The 23,202-nt window shown below is 34.8% G+C and overlaps 1 protein-coding gene across 3 annotated transcripts in view; it reads left to right on the top strand.

The window, feature by feature from the left end:
- The first annotated feature begins 2,054 nt into the window (after positions 1 to 2,054).
- Positions 2,055 to 23,202, top strand: part of LOC134534667 (uncharacterized) — a 783,923-nt gene continuing 762,775 nt past the window's right edge. Inside the window, exons 1-2 of one of the 3 annotated variants that reach the window (XM_063373127.1) lie at positions 2,055 to 2,244; positions 8,580 to 9,025. In XM_063373127.1, the coding sequence (XP_063229197.1) occupies positions 8,965 to 9,025 (61 nt within the window). In that variant the 5' untranslated portion in view covers positions 2,055 to 2,244; positions 8,580 to 8,964. Of the gene's footprint in view, positions 2,546 to 8,579; positions 9,026 to 23,202 lie in introns of all 3 variants that reach the window. The other 2 variants (XM_063373129.1, XM_063373128.1) reach the window with 2 other exon arrangements.

Genomic DNA, 23,202 nt, shown 5'->3' with positions numbered 1-23,202 from the left:
CTAACACTTGAGATCATTTATGTACTAATGACTTATCTAGCGACAAGATTATATGGTATACTACGATAAAACTAAAACGCATTTCATCAATTAAACTAGGTACTTTCTTTTCTGCATTTTCAATTTTCAGAAAAAAATTTTAAAATTTTTTTTATTCTACTGCACATTTTATAACAGTTATGTTATAAGAATAAGATTATACAGCTGCTGATTATTTTATTGCTTAGTTTTTTTTTCGTTATTCAGATCTACAAGTACTTTTTTTAATTAAATGTTTAATTTAAATAAATGTTAGCGAATAACTAATTTGATATTGCATTATTTTTGTGTGAAATCTGTTCATATTTATTCTATGATATTAAAATATAAGTTAATATTTATATACGAAAATATTTCTTTATTGACTTACACCTTAGTGGCTGAGAAACTCTGGAAAAGATAACAGACAATGGCTTTACATATGTTACCCACCTGCTTCTTTTATTTTATGGATGGTCTGCCCGCATAAACATTTTCACTGACGATTATTCTGTTCCAGTTCAGAGCACCGCAATAAAACGCTTTCGCTTTTTTCTAACTTGATATTGGTTGCTCTTCTTGCTAATAGTAGGTATAAGAAAATAGGGGTTGATTCTTAATTATTTGTAATATTAACGTTAAAATCGGTCTCAAAATTTTTACATGTAAAGTTGTTGTCCTGCGCTTCCCTAGCGAAAAATGAGTAATTCTTAAGGCAATATATATATAGTCGATGAGGTTTACAATCTTCAGTTATTTTCTCACGGTATAAACCCATTGTTTACGACTCGTCCAGGTAAAGTTAATATTTTCCATATTTCACATTCAAAACCTGAAACGTTTCGTGGCACGTAAACAAAGCCCATGATAAATATCTTGATAAAAAAACGGTCACAACATTGCCGTTTTAAAATTACAGTAACGGCACGGAACTCTTCCTAAACAATACAGGAAGTTGTTCCTGTTATAAAAACGGATTTCGTTCCCACTATTTTTTTTTTTAGATTAGGAATATATTTAATATATCTTGTGACAGATGGTAGTTAAAAAATGTAATAACAAATCTGTTGCGAGTGTAATAACGATGCTTCCACAGTTTTCAACTATGACTTGATATAAGATAATGTTGCGCTCACAATTCAAAAACGGAAGTTCCTGTAGAAATTTCCACAGCATTTTACAGATATTTTCAATACGTTTGTTTCCTATTTTTTCTAGATTTGTTATTGTAAACAATATATAGACTTTAGATTTGGTTAAAATAACGTTTGGTTGTTTTATAACGTTTAACTATCAGTTTGTTACTACGATAATGGTTGAATGTTTATTTTAAAATGATAACCGAAACCACTTAGAACAATTTTTTTATATTTGTTTAGTTGGCTTCTTTTTTATGACTACTAAGGCAAATAATATAAATAATTTCTGTGTACATAATCCCTATAATGAACGACAGGACATATTACTTTTATTTTTCTTTTGGGGCTAGAATAGGCCTACATAAGGACATTTTCATATGATAGTGAATTTCTCAAAGCTATTATTAATTAATTTTAGTGCAAATAAATTTTATATTAAATTAAAATTAAAATTAATATTTATTAATACATTAATATTTCAGTATTAAATTAAAAAGTAAAATTAATTTAGTATTAAATCTTTCTTTTACAACGAATACGACATTAGATACTTTTAAAATTTTATTTTATACATGGTTCGATATTTAATCGAATTATCATGAAATTTGTCCTTGAAAGTTGATATAAAATGCAGCTTGATGTCCAGGTGTCATGGCTTGCGGGAATGTGTACTTAAAGAACTCGAGCGGGAAAGAGGGAGCACAAGAGTCGACTACCGAAAGCAATTAAGAAGGTGCAGGGAGGAAAATAATGGCTGGATGCACCCCCGGAGGGAGGTAGGTTGTTTCTATAGGTTCAGGGCCCTACTGCGCATGCGCGGCAGTTGGAGGGGTGGGGGAGGAGGGATTTGATTGCGCGGTGGGCGCTTGGCGCGTGGCTGGCGCCGTCGTGGGCGCCAGTCGGTGCGGCGGCGGCAAGGCGAATGGGTCGCTCGCGCATTCTCGGCTGCTCTCGTGTGTGTGGGCGAGGGTGACGTCATCGTCTGCGGGCGGACGCCTGCGGGAGACACCTGTTGGCGCGCGACGGAACCACGCCACTGGCAAGGACTACACGCGCCGCGATTTTTTTTTTCGCGACGTCTTAAAGGGTGCGTGGCCACTTCTGGGGGAAAAATCGTCGCGGCTCTTAATCCGAGATCGCTGGCGTGACCACGGATTGTGTTGAATACTTTATTTTCTCGAAGTGTGTTAACCAATGTTGGTAGGATTTCCGTAAGAAATTGGCGAAGGGACTTTTATTAAAAGCATCCGTGTTGTGAAACGTCAGAAGATAGAGCATTTTTAAGTCAGCTGAAGTTAGAGTTTTTGATTTCATCTTTACACCTAAAAGTTTCTTCTCAGTTAATTTTTGTGTTTAAGCCTCGCACTATTCGCGGGTGTGCAAAACAAGTAAATCCCATTTTTATTTCATTTAAATTTGGATTCCCATAAGGTCCTTTTTTGAGCACGTAGATATTGATAAGCAATTAATTAACTGCGGTGACCATGACAAGAACAAATAATTATTCAGTGTTATATTACATCTTAAAACGAAATAATTAAATTTTAGGATGTTTTCTAGATTAAGGGATTCCACTTACATGTTATAATTATTTTCTAATATTTAGGGGGAAAATATTAATAAATATTATTTTTGAAAATATTTGTTCCTACGGATGTTAATTAAAGTTAAAAAAATAGTTATTCTAAAATAAACGTCGCTTTACCTTTACATTAAACAGCCCATTCAAAATTATTATGTCAATAGAAAATTTTCCCTCCATAATTGCTAATTCAAAAATGAAATATATCTTTTAAAACTCAAAACGATAGCCAGTGTACTTTCATGATATTTAGAAATCAGTTTAGTTATCGCAATTATTTACAGTATTGTAAATATCACTTTGTTAAACAATAATAAAAATGTAACTTAGTGTCTCAGTTAAGTTTTTTTTTTGTTTTTTAAAACATACTTAAAGTCAAATAATTTGCTTTGAATTAATTAAAAAAAATTAAAGCCAATAAAATGAACCTATTTGTAAAAAGGAATTAAAGTTTTTTATTTGAAAAGTTTATTTACCCTCACAATTGGCTTTGTAAACAGTCTTTTTCTGTTGGATTAGAATAATTAACAATAAATAAGAAAATTTTAAAAATATATTCGAATTGGCAAACGTTCCCCTTCTCCCCAGAATTATATAGCACATAATATTTGTTAACAAATTACAGTCGGGTGTCATAAAAACTGCAATGCAAGCGATAATTTTATTCATGATGACATACTTCTTAATGAGTGATAATTAAAATAATTATTTATTTATTTATTTAAAATAATTTATATTGGGCTTTTTATAAATTACAACTGTAAGAACCCAAGAATTTATAAACACATCTCCATTTGTTTAGGAAATGGTGCAAGATTGTAGTGATAGGAATTTATGACTATTCAATTTTACATTTTTTAACTAGCTAATGTACCCATGATTCGCTACGGAACTGCAAGCCTTGTACTGAACAATGGTTCTGTAAATGTTACCACGCGACCTTAGTAAACTCTTGAAATCGTTGCCAGTATTTACATATGCATTTTACGACACTAAAAAGCTAGCGAGTATGTGCCGAACATACAGCAGAATAGGGAATATAAATAAAAACATGACCCGTCTCTCTTTATAAGTACAACACGGTGAGATATCATTAGGCTATAATACCAATGATCTACATAAATAAAGGAAAATAGACAGCTTTGAGTTCCAGGAACTACACAGGAGGAAAAAAAGAAAAACCTGGTAGAACATATATTGCACTGTGACCCAAATTAATCTGTAATAAAATTAGTAATTAAATACTGGAACTAAATTAATTGGACGTAAACAGGAAATAAAGCAATAAAACAGATTGAATCAGGTGTGCAGTTGCGAATTAGCGAATTTACTGAACATGGAAAGTTATTTAAGTGTTGTTACGAAATATGAAAATAACTTTGAAATTAGGGTGAGTAAATTTTAATTGATTATGAAAGGATAAAACTAAATTTGGTTTGAATATAAATGAAGCCAGAGAACAGGTTAAGGCCAACGTATAGTAGCGAAGTAGCGATTGGACCGAGACTGCTCTTCCCACTCCTCGCATTTTCCCTCTCTTTTCCTATCTCCCCCCACCAAGCTTCCCGCTTAGGAAGGCAAGCAAAAAGCCCATGCGCCCACAGCTCATTACACGCGGATGGCCAGAAATATCCTTTCTTGGTGCTGCTCTATGACCTGCGATCAACCTGTGTTAGCTATCTCAGCCTTTTGTGTTAAGAGATACATTAATCAGCACGTGAGTGAGTTCGACTTTGGCCTATTTTATCAAGCCTCATTCTAATTTTCTTTGATTATAATTATGTCCGTACTGTTAACATGATTTCAAAAAGCATTTTTCATACAAGGATTCATTTATAATCCTACTAAAAATGTTGAGATTTGAAATTGCTCAGTTTAAAAAACTCAAGAGCCAAATATATTTAAAAAAAAAACAAACATTCTGAGTGCAACTCTAGAGTCTAAAATTAACATATGCACAAAATTTCATCTCTATGGGCTTAACGAATCTGCAAATAAGTGGAGAAAGACTAAGATCAGTTTTAGACCAAAGCTTAAATTTACAAAAAAAAAGTGAATTTTAAGGACACAAGATAAACCCATGTGGCAGATTTCAGCTTTCTAGGTTTATCGGATATGGAGATTTTGAGATAAAAGAGTGGTAGTTAGCTACATACATATTTATTTAAGGACTGTTGATTTTTTTATTCTATTATTGTAACATAAACATCTATAAATATAGAACAATGATTCTTGTTTCCCTTTTTTTTTTTGCAACCATGATAGTTTCCAGTTGTTACACATTTGTTTATAATTGGCACAAAAATAATTATTTGAATATTTCCTTCTTTTTTTGCGAAAGACATAAAAATTCTAAAAGGGAAGATTTTAAGTCCTTTATTTTTCGTGGAACCCAACTATATATACACTTTATTGATCGCTGATCATCAGTTACATGAACAGGCGTGATTGCGAATAGTCATGCCTGCAAGACAAAGTAGTTTTATTTTTTATTTTTTCGAGTGTATTACATCTGAATTTAAAAAAAAATAGACAACACTTTTTTAAATTTTAAATATGATAAATATTTTTCTCCTTATTTGTTTGCATCACAACTACTTCAATGTCTATCCTGGATCATGAAATTACAATATTGAAAATAATCCCTTTCAGCTTAGTCTTAGATTTGATGTAATATTTTCCATGGATAGAAAGTTTAAGGAATGTTTAGTTTTTCTTTTTAATTCCATCCTCACTTCTGTCATCTTTTTCCAAATTTTCCCAATAAACTAATACAACAGAGATTTTCCATATCTTGATTCCATGTTTGGTCTGTAAGAAATTGGAGCAAAACCATGATAATTTATGTGGGAAAATATATATCCACATAAATTATCATAGCTTTATTCCAAATTCTTCCGGACTTGTTTTATTTTTTTTAATTTAATATATTTATAAATTCTTATAAATTTTCAGTTGACGAGGGTTTTTAAACTAAAAAAAAATAAGAGGAAAATTTTCTGGAAGTGTTGCTTCGTAAACGACTGAAGTAGGTTGTAATCTTTATTCTAAATGTATCTACAAAAATTATGCGAATGTCTCTTTTGCCGCACCCGCCAGTTAAAAGCATTCACATTACACCCATGGCCTTGAGTCCCAGTTCTTCAGTTTCTGGGCGACGGACATGAAAGTAAGCCGTATGCTTTCGTTATAGCCGTTTCTTTACCACCGCTACGTGGGTTTCGGGGCCGCTTTCAATAAAATAACAGCGAACGGAGTTTCCTCGCTTCCCCCTAGCGTGGGTACACTGTTAGAAGTCACAGCACCATTTTCAAATTTTCCAACCAAGAACGCACTTCTCACAAAACGTAAGGTTTGTATTTCTAACTCAGTATCTTCGTGAAATACTTACGTCGGATTCTGATTCAGTTGTACCGTATTGCGTTACGAACAGGTTAGAGATGCACGTGGAAGACAGAAAAGATATTTGCCGTCGAATTTATATAGCGCATCTTATTCTTAGTTGGCAATGTGGAGTGTAATGAACAATCTATCTTTCTCTCTCTATCTCCTTCGCTCTCTCTATTTCCAGTACAATATTTCTGCCACTAGCACTGTCCTGTTTGGTGTGCACTGTTGCCATATATAAGCCATAGTGCACAAAAACTTAGGAAACAACTTTTTAATGTTACAGAAAAATTACGTTTCATTAAATTCGTAAAACATTCTATAAATTATCTTAATACTTGTAGGCTAAAAAATGTAAATTAAAAAGTTTGGTTGGAAAATAATGCATCTTCATGTTGAATTTCGTCAAAAGCGTAACTTTTTTCTAAGAAAATGGAACCGGAAATTACCATCTTTGTCTACAAACATTTTTTTTTTCAATTTGTATTAACATTTTGGCTCTGTTCAGGCATAGCACACGATTTATTTCAATGCTTGAAATTAGTAGCATTAGGCTTCTACCAGTATTTTTTAATAGAAAATAACTGGTATACCTATACCTAATATTAAATAAAAGTTTTCAGAAAGACAATCATTCTAAAGATATAATAAACTGATAATTTATTTTGTTCTGAAGATTTAAAAATGGTAAAATATTATGAAATTTAATAACTTATATTGTTTCAATGGGTAACAAAATATTATCTGTAGTGTAAAGAAGCCATATGACTTAATAGAATGCAGCTAATCTATGTCACCGAGTTTTATCATTTTGGCAACATTGCGCGTTATTTACTCTGTGCTGCAAACTAAGAGTGTGGCGCTCCATAGTGCGTTTCATGTAACTTTAAAGCAGTACCAGTGTTACCACTCCCGAACGTCGCTCGCGAAGCGTCACGTTATGTTTGTTCAGTAAGTGCTGCCAAACGCATGAATTCGTTTGCAAACACTGCTGATGGAACAAAAGTGGCGGATTAATTTAAAAAAAAATGGTCTAGTTTGAAACTTTACACAGACGAAAACAAGTTTACCAAGTTTAGGTTGAAACTCAAAGAAAATTTGCGTGATTGAGTGCCTGAAGATTCACTATAATTTTGATTAATGTATTAAATTACCTGTACCGATTGTAAACGTTCTTCGTAAATTTTTAATTAATGATTTTTTTAGCAGTGTAGAGGCAAGTCAGACGACTGTACGGTTGGTAAGGGGTTCAATCGCTTGGAGAGGGGGTGGGAGGAGATATGCGTACATGAATAAATCACTAACTGGTGGGCGAAAGAAACTGCTTCGGAACCCAAGACGAGACTTTCGAGAGTTCAACATTGCCTTTCTCCCGGCTTGACAGAACTCCGGTGGAATTTCCAAACCCCTACCTTACCCCACCCCTCACTCTTCCACCACCACAACCCATCATACAGCCTGGTGCATTGTTATAATCTGTTTTCTTTATCGTCCACGAGTTTTTTTCTTACGCCTTCTTTTGCGGCGCTGCCCGGAACCTGTAAATTTACTGGAATGCCGATAAATTATAATGCGGTTTCAAAAAAGGAGCTGAAATTTTTTTAATATAATTAAAAAGTATTATTATTATTATTATTACATACGCGATTCACCCCGTGAGCTTCTTTTTTTCTCACAGGACATTCTTTAACAGTTGGAAATCGTTTTAATTTTAATACTTGCTTTTTTTCAAAAATGCAAATAATTATTGGCGAAAAATTTGTTTCAAGTGTTTTAATGGAAACCACATCCGAGTAAAGCAATAAAATGTTTACATGTAATGAAATATATCTCACAACCAAAAACCTTCAATGTATTTGGCTCACGTGCTTATATCACAGGAATTCTTCATAGTCTTACGTATATACTAAACAAGCTATTTCTCCGCCGATTAAGTTTTAAGTCGTAGTCTTCGCTAAACCTCAATCCTGTCACAATAAAGGCTGCAGTATTGGCTGTCAAGTTGAGGTCATTCAAGGTTAATAGGAAAACAATTTTTTTTTGTAATTTATTATGAACTTACTAGTATTGAGCACGTAAAATATTCCATTATCTCACAATATTCATAACATATTTGTATGGATTTGTTTTCAGGAATGATTTCATTATTATTTAGAAACCATCATTTTGGCATTGCGGGTTAGTGAGCGTATAGTTCCTAAAATAAACAGAGTGTATTGTAATTTATTTATTTTTGAAATCTAACTTAACGTCACTGGTTTACCCACAAGCTAAGCCTGGTACCTCGTTTTTCAGCGATAGTGCCTCTTTTTGTCACTGACCAAAACAATATTTTAAAAATTATTAGAATAATGTTGATATCACTAGCTATATTCAGAAAAGCATCTGTAAGAAGTTCTTTAGTTCCATAAGTTTGTAAAGGCCTTATAAATTCGATTTTATTTCTTGTATAGGGGTTCTTTTTAAGCTTGCAGTTTAGCCGAACTGAAGGCAATAATTAATCGTACCTATAAATATTGGACGTTTGGAGAAATTATAGAAAATCAAAGGACACGTTAAACTTCTTGATTCGGCTTAATCATACCCATAATTTAGACAATTAATAGCGCCTGTCAAAGATATTGTCAAACCAAAGTGTTGAGGGGGAAAATTTGACCATCTCTTGGAACAATCATAGTCTGACGCCACTGACCTTTGACTGTGAAATGGGACGAGCGAAGCAAAGGAGGATTCAAGAGTCGTAGGACGTTCTGTTCGCGAATTCGTGGAAATTGTTCGTGAGGAGCACTTCTCGAGAACATTTACAGCCGCCAGGTGGAACTGGAAGCATAGTGCAGCATGAAGATGAGACTTCTGGGGCTGGACCTGTTTTTAATTGCAGCTCTCTCCTTGCTGGAAGGTAAGCTACTTAAATATTTTGAAGGTTTCTAAATATGGCTAGTAATTCAAAGTGCATGTATGGTTAGTAATCCAACGACTTTTAACATAAATTTTCCATATATTCATTAAGGAATAATATGGTACTTATATAAAAAAGGTTTTAACATTTGGCTGATACTTTTAAACTATAAACGTTTTATAAAAAATCAAAAATAATAATTTTTTTCTGCGAATCAAATCTCAGAAATACAGAAAAAAAAATTAAATTACAATATCTAGATGTTCCAACAATGATCAATGATACAAATTCTGCTTTAAAATACAATTTCAAGCGTTTCTCGGTTTTCTGTTTTTTTTTTTTTTTTCAATATAAATGAATCAGCGTTAGGCCTTTAAGTGTATGTAAGCTCACGATGAGCTCCGAATAAGATTTAGGTGCTAACTGTTTGCTGGAATGCTGAAAGGGTGCGACCGATTATCTCACGGGCCTGAAGTAATATATATTTAAAATGTAATATTTGTTATAAATTTGTTAAAATGAAGTAAAGTACGAAACTGATTTATTAGTTTACAAAACAAAGTTATGCACCTGTTTATGTATCCCAAACATGTTTTGGGTAGGTTGGGGTAGTATTCAAACGTCGTCACGTTGATACCTATACGTATATATATTCCTTTCAGTCTTACTTGGTTTGGAGAGCATTAAGCTTATTATCATATCTATAATTCCCGAGATTGCGTCGTTAGTTATTCAAAAGGAACCTCCCTACACCATCTCCGCTAAAACCTTCTGGCCATTTTCCGGTTTTAATCCTGATGTCAGACAAGTGTTATTACAATGAAGCACATGATGCCTTAAAGTATGTAATTTTTTCCTCTTTCATTTCTTCTTCTCTCTTCATTTCACCTTAGCTATGTTTTCTTCTCCGTCTCAGCTGATCTATGTGGCATGACTGGTCGAATCGGTTGCTTTGGAGAGTTGTGTTATGGGTCCTGACCATGGAAGTAAGTACCGCTTTTAACTGTAGGAATAAATAAGTACAGTTTTCTTACCGGAATAATTTGGAAGACATCAATAAGTTCAATAAAGTAAAAAATAATCATATCTTATGTCTTTAAAATGCAGCAGCCAATGATAATTGATCACGTATCTTTGAATAGTAAAAAAAAAAAGAGAGAGCTGTACGTCGTACATTATGAAAAAAAAACTAGTTTACCCGTGCGGGATTCCGCAGTGCGCACCAAATCGTGTTTTGTGGAATTTAATTCTTTAAAAATTTGGGAGAAATTACATTTTGAAGAATAGAAAAAAAGTAGACGGTGTTGGTACAAAAGATGACACGTAATTGAACACATCAGTACAAAATGCTGTTAAATTTTTTTTACAGAAGTTTTATATTCAAACATATCAATAATATACGCGTTTACAAAACCTCTTTAAATACATTTAATGGAAGTTGAAAGTTCCTCAATGTTAATGAACCTGCAATGTGAACAATTCAAGTATTGAATATTGTGACTTATGCTATGAGAAGTAAATGTAACAGGTTATGTTTGTGATACAAAATATTAAAAGTAATTTCAAAAGTTATTACTTATAAGAAAAGTTTGACGTGCCAGTATTTTAAGTTAAGTGTTTTTTGGTGGAATTTTTGGTTAAGTTGAAGGATTCTCTAAGATTTATTTATCATAAGTACTGTTCATTATAACGGAAGTGCAATTTAAAAAAGAAAAATATAAACGCTTATTTTTCAAGTGTATATTCGATTCCATATTTATCGAATCCGATTCTAGATCTAACAGAAAAATCGACGCATCCATTAAAGGACCTCTTCTTAGGTGACTTCAAATCTCAAATTTAAGAGAAATGGTACATTTCTACACCGTCGGTCTATTTTTCGTCATTAGCCGGCACGATAAGCTTTAAAATGAAGGGTAAATCATGGAATGTGATAAAGGAATAAGGAAGATCTCGCGGATCGACCGAAATAAGATTTCAAAGAACCGGGATTTCAGATACTTTATCAAACAAAGTAAATCCAATTTTTTAAAGATTTATGTGTGCCTATTAAATAATTTTGAGCTTACATGAGGTTTGCAGAGTTTCAGAAAAAATATTCTGTCAATTGTTGTTCTGTCTACAGTGTTCGTAAACAACTTTAAGTGATTCTCAGTATTAGCTAACAAACATCACGTAGCTTTTTCACGTTACATTTGGGAACTGGTTAACACTGAGAACTGTAAATGTTTAAAAATGTAATATGAGACAGACTGTTGTTAAATATCACTTACCCACTTATTTCTGTTTAACTTTTTATGGGGTGTTGAAAAATTTAATGTCACCAAATCAAAATATCAAAAATTAAGAATATACTTATAATAAGTTTAAAAATACTAGGCCTATATACGTATTTATTATTGGTAATGTTTATGCTATAAATGGAATTTAAAATAAAAGTAAAACAAATTACATCCTAATACTAGAGTAACGATATTTTTAAAGTAATATGCTACAACAGCTAAAGCACTACTTCATATTAGATTAACAATAAAAATTAATAACCTAAAAGACATATTTTTATAAGCGAATTATTACTTTGTCAACAAAAACTGTTTTAATCCTAAAAATAATCTCTTGGATTATTCCCAGAAGCAAGGGTAAAAAAAAGTCTTTGGGATCAAGTATCAAAAGAAGAGGCAGCTACTGAAATTGAACCCGGAGAAATAAAAAAAAAGGGGGGGGGGGCGGAGTGGGGAATTCCTCTGCATGCGAGGGTTTTACGCTGTTATAAATTACAGTAAATTTACAGGGTATTTTTCAAAACAAATAATGCATAAAAAATAATCGAAGATAACTAGATATTCGAGAATACACGCTGGAATCGAACTTACAGTACAGTTTTCCTTTGTAAACAGGCTAAAGAAGCGCGCGGAAGAAATAAAAATGTTTTTGCTGTACCTACAATTGTAGCTCAAAGACACGACCAGTCCCCTATTTTAACGGAACGGATTTCGGTATCCTATCCGTTGCCGATCTGTTGCCCAAATTCCGCACATGCGCAGAGCTTACATATTTCAGTGATTTCGTCCAGATGGCGTCAGGTGCCATTAACTCATATATATTCGCTTTCGTGAATATCGGAGGACCTACCAAACATATTGGTGTGAAAAATGAAATTTAATTGTAGCGCAACTATCCTGGAATAAATTTTGTACACATTAATGGTCATATCACGAAATAATAGCAAATTAAAATGTAAATCATAAAATTAAAATAAAACAATTATAATAGTGAAACGGTGAATTTTTCTATAGTTTTTTTTTTGCCACTAGAATGCGCTGAAACTAGTTTATAGCCTCGAACATGAACACCGTTTATTAAAACGGTGGCCGAAGTTTTACCTTACTGAGATTCGGGTTTGACACGTTATTGGAATACGGCCCGTGACTTAGGCTAAGGTTGTGTCCCAACAAGGCAGTGCTTATTCGCTACTTTACCCGAACGTCTTGTAATACCGCTCTTAGTGTAATATCATAGGTTTGAAAAAGTGGAGAGTCTTCGTAATTTTCATCACTGGGGCCTCAAATGGCTTCTACCAATGGACGCACGCCAAACGGGACATCCTCCGCACAACCTTCCTTACAATTTTGCACAAATCCGTTTCTCATAGCGTCTTGCACGAGACTATCCCCCCGCGCCCTCCCGGCAAACATTACTTCACAAGCACTACTAGCGCTACCCCACGACAGTCAATCAAACAAATAACCATCTTAATTAGAGCATAAAAAACTTATTGAAATTTTTTAAATGTTACTCAATATTAATAAATCTTTACCTGCTAACATTTATAACAGCTTTAAAATGCGTTAAGAAAAAATCCAGTTAAAACCAAGCTCATTTAGTAAACCTGACTAATGTCCTTACATAAACTTTAATATATAAGATCTAAAGTAAAAAAAAAATAACTTTACTTATAGCTTTTCTAACAATATGATACTTATTTTTTAAAAAATCAATAAAAATTAAAACAATAATATGCCTTCAAATTCTACGGAAGTTAAAACGATTACCCACTGGTTCCCTCGTCACAATTTTTGTTAACAATCTAAGACTTTTCTTGTGAATTCCTTTTGGAAGTAAGCAAACTTCGTATCATTAAATTACGAAGGTCCACAGGATAGTTTTGTTCTTCTTGAAAATCAAGGGCAGAAAAAAAAAATATGTGATCCAATTTCTGGAATCGCAAAAAAATAGGGGTATGGAGAATTTTTCGTATTTCATCTTCTTATATTGGGAATACGTGTTCATGGCACCATACAATAGTAATCAATAACAATTAGAAAAACATTGATAAAAGTTTTTTTAACAATATTTTGATAGGATTAGTTACAAATTGTCTCTAACTATAGGGTTTTCCTTCTTTTTCATTTATTTTTTCCACTTCGGTAACAGAAAACCTGCTTCCTTTCTTGTCAACTCCATCCCCTTCCCGGCACAACATGGATTCGCCCATGCGCAGCATACTAAAATACTACGCGTGTGCTATATCACACTTCGGCCTAGACTGAAGTTACCTCTATTACTCTTTCACTCTTAAAAAAATTTCTTTAAGCGTGAAGAAACGACATTGTAAATAGCATTTCGACTTCAGTGTGTAAGGCAACGACATTAACATTTAACGACACAAACACTTCGATTTGCATGGATGTTGGCGGTATGTGATCCGAAGTGTTGATCACATTTTCTGTAGATCTCATATGATTTTCTTCAGGGGAATTTTATGTAAATAAGTTTCTCGGTGTATTTCTGCCTTTAAAACGCATGTGTAGTGATAAGAGTAAATGAAGCTATTGGTCAAACTTAAGTCACAGATTTTCCGACTAGTTGAACCGTTAGCCCAAACAGAGAAATTCTGTTTGCTTTCGTCTGCCAGATTTTGATTGAGGAGTCGTTAAAGAAAGGTGGCTTAATTTGGCTAAGTTGTTAATGTTGTGTTTTTAAATTGTGGTAACGAAATCAAAATCTTCGTATTCGTTTCTGTAAGTGGTTTCTATTGATTTTTCTGCTATCGCTATGGCTATTCATCTATTTTAATTTTTGCAGTCGCTGGCGTATTCTTTAATTGTAATATATGTTTGAATATTCAGTATATATAGGTACCTATACTTTCTTTATAAAACGGGGATTAAGTAGACGTAGTTAAGGTAACCGGTAGAGCCATGCAACGGATATCGCTCTCAATTTTGTCCTAAAGCTTTAAAAATTGCTTGCATGATTTCGTGACAATTTTAACCTTCTGAGTGCAAATTAATACAACAGAGGGAATCTGGGCATTCTTTGAAATGCACTGGTGATCTTTGGTCGTTTTAACAACTATTATTTCATATTTTCGTTTACAATTACTTGTTTGGCCAATGTAATTGGACAGTAATATTTGTGTGAAATAAAACCTTTGAAAATCAGCAATTATCAGCGTACCATGTAAAAATGTAATCTATGTGATTTCTTAACACAAATACATATTAACCATATCTATTTTAAAACTCTTGAAAAAAAAAAAAATTTTTTTATTCAGATGCGATCTGTCAATAAAAGTAGGTATTCCGTAAATACCTACCAAGTTAATATTTGGAGTCGCATGCCACATCACAGAAAAAACATTACTTTGTCAAAAGAGAACAAGCTGCCAAAGAAACCAATTAAAAACTTGATCGAATATTCGTGCAATTTTTTTTTGTATTTGACTATATGGGATATGAAGTGAGGGATGAAATGGGGATGTCATGATTGGTTGAGGAAGAGGAGTTGACGTTACTTGAAAATGAGGTCGGTGAACTATGCTGTTCCGCAACACAAAATACGCTTCCGTTGAACAGTGCCGGTTGTTTCTCACACTTCTAACCTTAAAATTAGAATGTAATATTGTTACTGTAAAATTATATATTTTACCAATTATTTTCTTATTTAAAGTGGTTGTAAATACCGATTATTTCCAGTGTAAATAGTTTATTGAAATAAGAGAAGAAATTTTTTTCTAATAACTATCATTTGAAACAATTTGACTTAATTTAAGCTGCACGGTACTATAAAAGGGTTTTGGGAAAGTGTCTCAGATAATTAATGTGTTTTATCTTGAGTTTTTTTTTAAATTTTACGTTACATTCAGATTTAAAGTTTAAGTTATGCCATATTAATAAAAAAATTAAAAAAAATATTGTCAGCAGGATTGTTTGGAAATCTTCAGATTTTAACTGTTAGTACAATAAACCACTTTCTGTGTTTCATAGATAAAGAATAGTAGCTTAATAATGTAAGTTCTGGCCCAGGCTTCAGGATGTGGTGCGTGGTGCAGGTCAATTACCAGAGCCCCGGAGCCACCATATTGGATTTGTAACGTTATGGACGCCATCTTGAATGACCTTTCACCTCAACTTCTAGTAACTTTGACCCCGTCCGCCATCTTGAATTCCGCCATATTAAGTTGTGATACCATAGCCACCATTCATCCTAGTAATTCTACCATCTTCTTTTTGTCTGTTAGATCACCATATTGTCTTCGTATGCTACAGGCCACCGTCATATTTTCTTTTGCTGCATGTCATCTTTTTTTTCTGCTGCTTGTTCCTAGAGTGAGCTAGCGTCCTTTTGTCTCATTCACTTAAAGTAGATGTTCCATTAACAAACCATTGTTGTTATGACCCGTAAAGACACATAAAAATGTATTTATTATACAAACAAAATCAGAAGCGAGTTGATTCAAACCGTGACAGGTCTGGTAAAGAAAACTTGCGGCTCTCACCACACGGCCATCGAGACATATATCAGACTAATAATAAAATAAGATATATATTAAAATAACTCATATTTGTACTTGTAACTTTTTTAATATATGGATGAATAATAGCAGGACTTAAGGGCGGCCAAGACACTGTTTTGTTTAAATGATTGAGCGTTCAGTTTGTTTTATGTGAGACTTAAGCTAAATTGATATACTGTCGTTTTTTGTGAACACCTTTTACCATATTAGCAATTTTTAAATTTTAATCTGTTGGCACTCGTGCAAATATTTATTGCTCAGTCGATAAATTATTACTAGATCAGCTGAGAAATACTACTATTGTGCCGGAAATTAGGCATTTCGACACATTTTTACTATAATTTTATAATTAATTTTGGAAATCTAATTTTTTTAAAATTTATCTGGTTGTTAAGGGGGTGATTTACTCTTTGTTAGGCCGGTGTACGCCACGTGTTTAAACTTGGTGCGTTTGGACCGAAGCCCCTTTCTCAGGGGGCCAATCTGATATTTTGCTGTCTAATGTGGACGTGGGCAGCCCGAGTTGAAATTTCTCTCGCCTGCAGTCACGTCCCGAGTTTGTAATTTTATTTCACTTCATGACCAAAATTGCATAGAGCAGCTTGTGGGCTGCAAGCTGCTACTTCTGAGAGGCTTGCTGAGAATAGTAAGTCTCGTCACGAATGGGGCTCCAGTGAAGCTGTGTTCCCAGCGGAGTGACGTTTTCTGACCACCATTCCTCTCCCCCCCCCCCCCCGCCATGTTAGTTCTGAGAAATCAAGCTAGTAGCAGTGACCTGACGGGAACTTAGCCAAGACGATGGCCTAATTCAAGGACATTCTCCCTGATCTTACAGAGACGTCCCCGACATCTAGCGGCGAAAAAAGTAACCGCGGGCCTGGTCGCCAGCGTGCAGAGCTCACCCTCGTGACACCTAGTGGCACGTCAGCTCACCGCCTCAGTTAGTTCCCATTTACGCCGCTAGAGAGCAGCGCCGCCGTGCCATAGGCACTATGCTTTCTTCTCGCGGCCTGTAGAAGTCGATTCTTTGTAGCTTCCTGTTACCGCCGGTAGAGAGCAGCGAGCATGTCGTGTTGTTGTCACGCCCACCTCGGGCACCTCCGCATGTTTTCGGCCCTGAGCCGAACCTTCCCCCCCCCTTTTTTTTCTTAGGGCTGAGCACCCGATTTAATTAGAAGCTTTGACCGCCATCGCCGGCACTTTGTACTCCGACCTCGGCTACTGACCACGTCTTCTCGGCATCTCTGTGCTAAGAGGATTTTCGCGGCAACGGCGAATTCGTGTGCACAAGAATGTAGTCAGCTTACTTTAGAGATGTGATCCCAGTGGTACAGTAGCCAGTCAGATGTAGTATTTAGAAGAAGTCATGTTTAGTTAAATTTTATTATTTTTTTTTACCTTCCTAAAAATTTTAGTTTCTTCCGCACATCCGCGAATTCTCTGTACGCGCCATCCTGATGTCGGCGCAAAACACATCGCGAGCCCTGATTCCACACCCTGTTTGTTGAGTAATCCGTTATTTTCCCCCCAAATTCCAGTTTGTTGGCCTTTCGCGCCGACTGTGTATGACTGTCTAAACGCAGGTCTAATTCGTTTTGAATTTGGCTTGTGCTTCAGACAGGGTCAAAATTTCGGGGGAGAGAAATTGCTCCCGCATGATCTTCGGGACCTCCAGCTGATTCCCCCCTTAGAAGAGTTTTCCTCTCGGTCCGACGTCATCCTGGGAAGACCCGGGTGTTATGAGCTATATATATATTCCACTTGCATAGAAGAAACTAAATTCATTATTAAGATACCAGCGAGCAGTGCTTTAAGAACGTTATCTTCAAGAATATGTGAAATCAAGGAAACTCATATTTATGTAATCATTGGGAGAATCAAATTTTGGTGCTATACTTGAAATTTTTTTAATGTAATAATTTGTTTGTTAAGGTGTAATATGTATTGTTTTAAATAATGTAGGGGCACCCCCGTAACTTTGTTTATTGCTAAGATCTTTATTATCATGTCGAAATGATGCTAAAACTAAACCTCTTAATAATAAACCAGGAAAACCTATAGACCAAATTATTTTTAATAGTGTATTTATTTATCATTTTCCTTCTTTTGCATAAAGATCCACGAACTCCCAAGTTACTAGTGTGCAGGGAGTGTAAATTATGTCTTGTTCACCGCCTAGTGTCCCCTCTGGTAATTAACTTTAATTTTCTTAATAGTTTTTCCAGCAGTTTCCAAGGTGTTTTTAATTAATTTAAAATAATATAGTTTTTGGGCATGAGGGGCGTTACAATTGGTAGCAGAGCATGGTTACGATCCACGGACCTCTGGGTTATGGGCCTAAACGTTTCCTTTTCCCCTTATAACTAGTGAAGCCGTCTTTCTCTTGCGCCCGTTAGAGAGCATCCCGGCATCCCACTCCCTAAATTAAACAGCGATTTATTTTACAAAACAACGGATTATAAATGTTTTATAATTGTTTTATTTTTATCGTTACTTAATTAGGCTCCATAAGATTTATTTTTTATATTTGGAACACTCTATAATTCTTTAAATAGTGCGATATCTTTTGGTGTAAAGCAGAACTACTTTTTAGAAATATTATTAAAAATTGAAGAAAAAATCAACACTTGCTAATAGATTATTTAAATCCATATTGAGTATTTTGATACATCAACACTATGATAAAACTGTAGTTTGTCTGTTCATTTGTTTGAGGTTGACGCAAAACTACTGGACTGATTTAAATGACTTGTATTATATGTAAAAGCTTATGATCTGACTTAAAACCTGGTATATTCTTTATCTCAATATGGCAATGGGAATAAAAAATATAACAATAAAACACAGAATTGTGAATGTTTATTTGTTCGAGCATCACGCAAAAAATACTTGAACGAATTTGATGAAACTTTTTGTGTATAAAAGCTTATGATTATATGTAAAAAGTCGTATATATATTATCTTGCTTCCATGAAAGGAGCCGGAAATATGAAAATAGAACTTATTTTTTTCACAACCAAGTGCAACAAATATAAGATGAGCTCTGAGCTCCCTTTCCTAGTTCATTCATATAAAAGTTTTTTTTTAATGGCCCTTGCACTATATGCCACGTGGGTAGAACTGTAATATATCATAAATAATATATGCAAAATTCTATGAAATTTTGCCATTTAATTGAACATGATTTCTTCGTTTTTATGGCTATAACGGGCTATTGTACTGTTAATGCCTTCTGCGTATCCATGGCAATGGCTTTTGGGTGGACAGGGGTGCACTCTCGAGAAGAGGCATGTATATTGAGCAGTGCAAGTGTGTTCTGCCTGCAGACTGCCGTAGCGAAGCGCGGGTACTCTGGCTAGTTCAATATAAGTTTTCAGTATGTTTCTGACAAAAGTTTCAGAGGATAATACGGATTGCGTCATCGATGCTTTCAGTGTTATCAAAATACCACCTTAGTAGAAACTGCATCAAGGAGTTTACTTTAAGAAATATAGTTTGTAAAAATCGTTTGGTCAAAGATGTTTTTTGAATCAACATTACAAAATCTGGTCAACCAAGCTAACTAATGATATCGAGGGCGAGTCTACAATACCAAGGAAGTTAAATGAAGGCAAAATAATAGACACGTGTTATAATTTTTAAAAATGTGAAAATGATGATTTTACCAAACTTATGCTTGAATTCACTAATGATATTGGACCAAAAGCTATTGAAAATATTAAAAATGAGCTGGAAGAACCACGTTCCACCTCTATAGGATATAAAAACAATATTCACAATAAATTATAGTCGTTGGCGCGAACTTGGAAACAATATAGACGCATGTAAGGCTGTCAAAATCCAAGACTGTGATGAAGCTTTGACACAAAAATGATGGAAACTATGTGTTTCAATACATATACTGGGATGATGATGATAACAACTTTGTGGCTGGTGATAGTGAAAATGAATTATATACATATATATTCCAAATATTAATATTAAACTTTACATAAAATTATAGCAGTGGAAGAGATTGATTACTCGTAATGGAAAGATCTTATATTAATACTTAATACTTCTAATTTCTTCGCGAAATGACAAAGATTTATCTTGCATAAAAAACATTGATTATAAATTATGAACTAACCGGTGCTGGCTACATACAATGAATAACTTGTATAACCAGCAAGCTCCTGTTGAAACCAGCTATTTTTAATCATTGAAACCAGTTAAATATAGTGGAGCTATTGAAGCTAGTTTGAGCCATTGGAGCAATTGGCTCATTGGAGCCGGTTGGAACCAGTTGAAGCTATTTGGAGGTATTGGAGTCAGTTGGAGACTTTGAAACAAGTTTGAGCCCGTTGGAACCATGTATTGAAGGTTCTTGTCCTATAATAAGCATAACGTATGTTGAGTATGACAATTTACGAATTATTTATTTATTATTTTTCTAAAATTATTAAAAAATTGATAATTCAAATTACTATAAAAAATTTAAATTATTAATATTTCAGGTATTCACTCAGCTATGAAATAAGAAATAAAGCTCAGATAGTAGGGACCGTGGTTCACTTGTAGCTTTGGTGGAGTGTGGGTCGTCTGACTGGAATAGCCTGATGCATAAGTATAGTGACAAATTTTAAGAAATCTTTGGCGTCCATACCATCAACTGCAGTAACTTTAATGGTAAAAGCCAAATCAACAGATATTATTCCATCACCTAACAATACCAACTGTGGTAATATCATCAACATGAATGAGCGCGGATGTGTGTTTCACGACTGTAATAACTCTGAATGTGTTGAATACAAAGGCAACAGGTGCTGTAGCCAGTTTTTACACTACATAAACATGAAAATGTATGTAAAGGTTTTCAAAGAACTAGTTCAACAATATAAGGACCTAATTGTTAATTCTGTGGTAAGCCCTTTTCATACATACATGTTTAGTGCAAAGGGCCATAATATATACCACTGTCCATTTAATACCATAGAAAACTCTCATCTATTTTAAAATGCGGTGTAAAAATCCGTCTTCCTAAAGAGCTAAAAATGCATAACAAAATATGTTCAGCTACAAAACGTTAGTCTTTGTTTGTGGAAGATCCCGGATGGACTTTCATGGAATTTAATTTACATAGTATTCCATTGTAGGTCTTGATGGTTGCAGTAGTAGCAACGAGGAAGACCTTTGATAGTACCCGTACCATCTGAAATAGAAGCTTCTTTAGTTTCATATACTATCTACAACTTCGTTGGCAGTCACGTCGACGACTACGAAGATGCCGGTGTTACCGGCATCAACATCGTCTACAGATGCATCCTTGGTTTTAAGAGACTTCAATGTGCGCAGTTACAGCAGCCGAGGGGACTTCGTTGTCTATAGTACCAGCATCAGCGTCTACCTTAATGCCTATGGATCTATCATCCACCAATGCTTTTGTTTTATCATTGTACATACCTGGGTACTCAAGCATCTACTGCGATAAAACTTTCGTTCATTGTGCCAATCGCAATTGACCTGAACCGTATTGCTCTAAAAACCCAGCTCTATTGTGGTACAAATGTCACAGATGTGATAATCAAGTGTCATTAAAAGACGTCCTAAAATGGCATGCCAATATATGGAAAGTACTGGCTTTAAAAATCATGTAAAATTTAAAAAAATGATAATGAAAAAGTGTATTCATTGTACCTTGTAGTAAAGAAGAATTTATGTACTAAAATATTTTGTTTAAATATTGGGTTAATCCATTTCTTGCACCTGGAACCTATATTTGATGGTAAAAAAATTTAATTGTGATATATTTATTTAAATACTATTCCTTAATTACAAATAACTTTGTTTACCTACTAAGGATTGAACCAAAGATCAAAATAGATTAATTTGTTCAGTAAATTGATATGTAAATATTTTAATGGCTTATTAGAATTATTTCCAAAATTTCTATATTGTCGCGGGTTGAAATTTTGCAGGGTTGTTGAAATCAAATTTAGGGACTTTACTGACGGGACTCTGGGCTGGCTGCTCTGTTCACTCGTCAGCGCAAGTGGCGTGACCATGTAATTGGGGCACGGGGCCGGCGCGGCGCGCTGCGGGCTTGCAGAATTTTGTTTGTTTGTTTGGCCGCGCGCTGGCGCAGCCACGGGCCGCAGTTACTGGGGCGCGCTGTCGTAACAAGCCGCGCGGTGTGGCCTGCACATTGGGGTAGAGGGGGGGTAGTCTTCCCAGATGTTCTAGTTAGTTGTTTAGTAAATTTGACTTCAATAACGAGCTTTTGTTATGGTAGGCGCGGCAGGGCGCGCGAATTTAAGCGCAAGTGAGTGGTGACTCGGGGCTCACTCAGGCGGAGGCTATGCGTCTCACCTGTGGTCACGAGTTGTTAGTTCGTTCGTGATGTAGGAATTCAGGCTCACTCAGGCGGAGGCTATGCGTCTCACCTGTGGTCACGAGTTGTTAGTTCGTTCGTGATGTAGGAATTCAAGCTTTCGGGCGGAAGCTATGGTCGACGCCAGAGGCCACGAGTCGTTTAATTTAAGTTAGGTCATAATGTAGTCGTCAAGCTTTCGGGCGGAGGCTATGGCCCTCGTCAGGGGTCACGCGTCATAGTTTTTAAAATGTAATGTTCGTTCGGGATTTCAAGGGCAGGAGAGGCCCCTACGTTATTTTTTTAAAGTAATCGATCAAGAAAGGCTTTTCGGAAAATGTGAGTATGGACTTATCTTTGTTTTAATTTTAAGTATTAATTATGATTTGAGGTATTCGGAAGGACTAGGGAAGTGTTTAGTGAAGTTCTCTCATTCTCTCTCTTGTAAGGTCGTTCAATCGTTAAGGAAGTAAAGAGATTATTGTTTTAAATTGTAATCCCGCTATTTAAATGTTCTTTAAAATGATGTTGAGTATTTGACTTTAAGAATAAAATAATTTTAATTAAGTATTATGTTATTTTGCAAAATCTCCTTAGTTCAGCTCTCACCAGACATCCTGTACGGGATGACGAACCTATGGTCCTAGGTACAGTAAAGTATTTTATGAAGTTAAGACTAGTTGATGCCAAGCGAGTTGTTTCTATGTAAAGAGCTACGATTCTCGCCCCCCCCTCTGAAGGTGGATCGTGACAGAAATGGCGGTGGCACCGGCTAGGTGCACGTGATAGAAATGGTGGAGGCGCCGGGTAGGTTCTATTTCTGGAGAGAGAGAGGTAGATTTTTATGTTTATTATTAAGTTAGTTTCAGCTTCTGATAGCAGGTTATTAAGAGTTTACTTGAGGAGAATTTACGGAATTTAATCTAAGTGGAGGAAGTCTTTGAGATTTTGTTTTGACGTAACAGATGTTTATTTGAGGATACTTGTAAGGATAAAGTTTATAGTGATAAGTTGTTTTAAGTCGTTGAA

The sequence above is a fragment of the Bacillus rossius genome, chromosome 8 (assembly GCF_032445375.1).
Source record: "Bacillus rossius redtenbacheri isolate Brsri chromosome 8, Brsri_v3, whole genome shotgun sequence".
In the NCBI taxonomy this organism is placed as follows: Eukaryota; Metazoa; Arthropoda; class Insecta; order Phasmatodea; family Bacillidae; genus Bacillus; species Bacillus rossius.
Note: the sequence above shows the minus strand (reverse complement) of the source record. Positions and strands in the feature narration are given on the sequence as shown.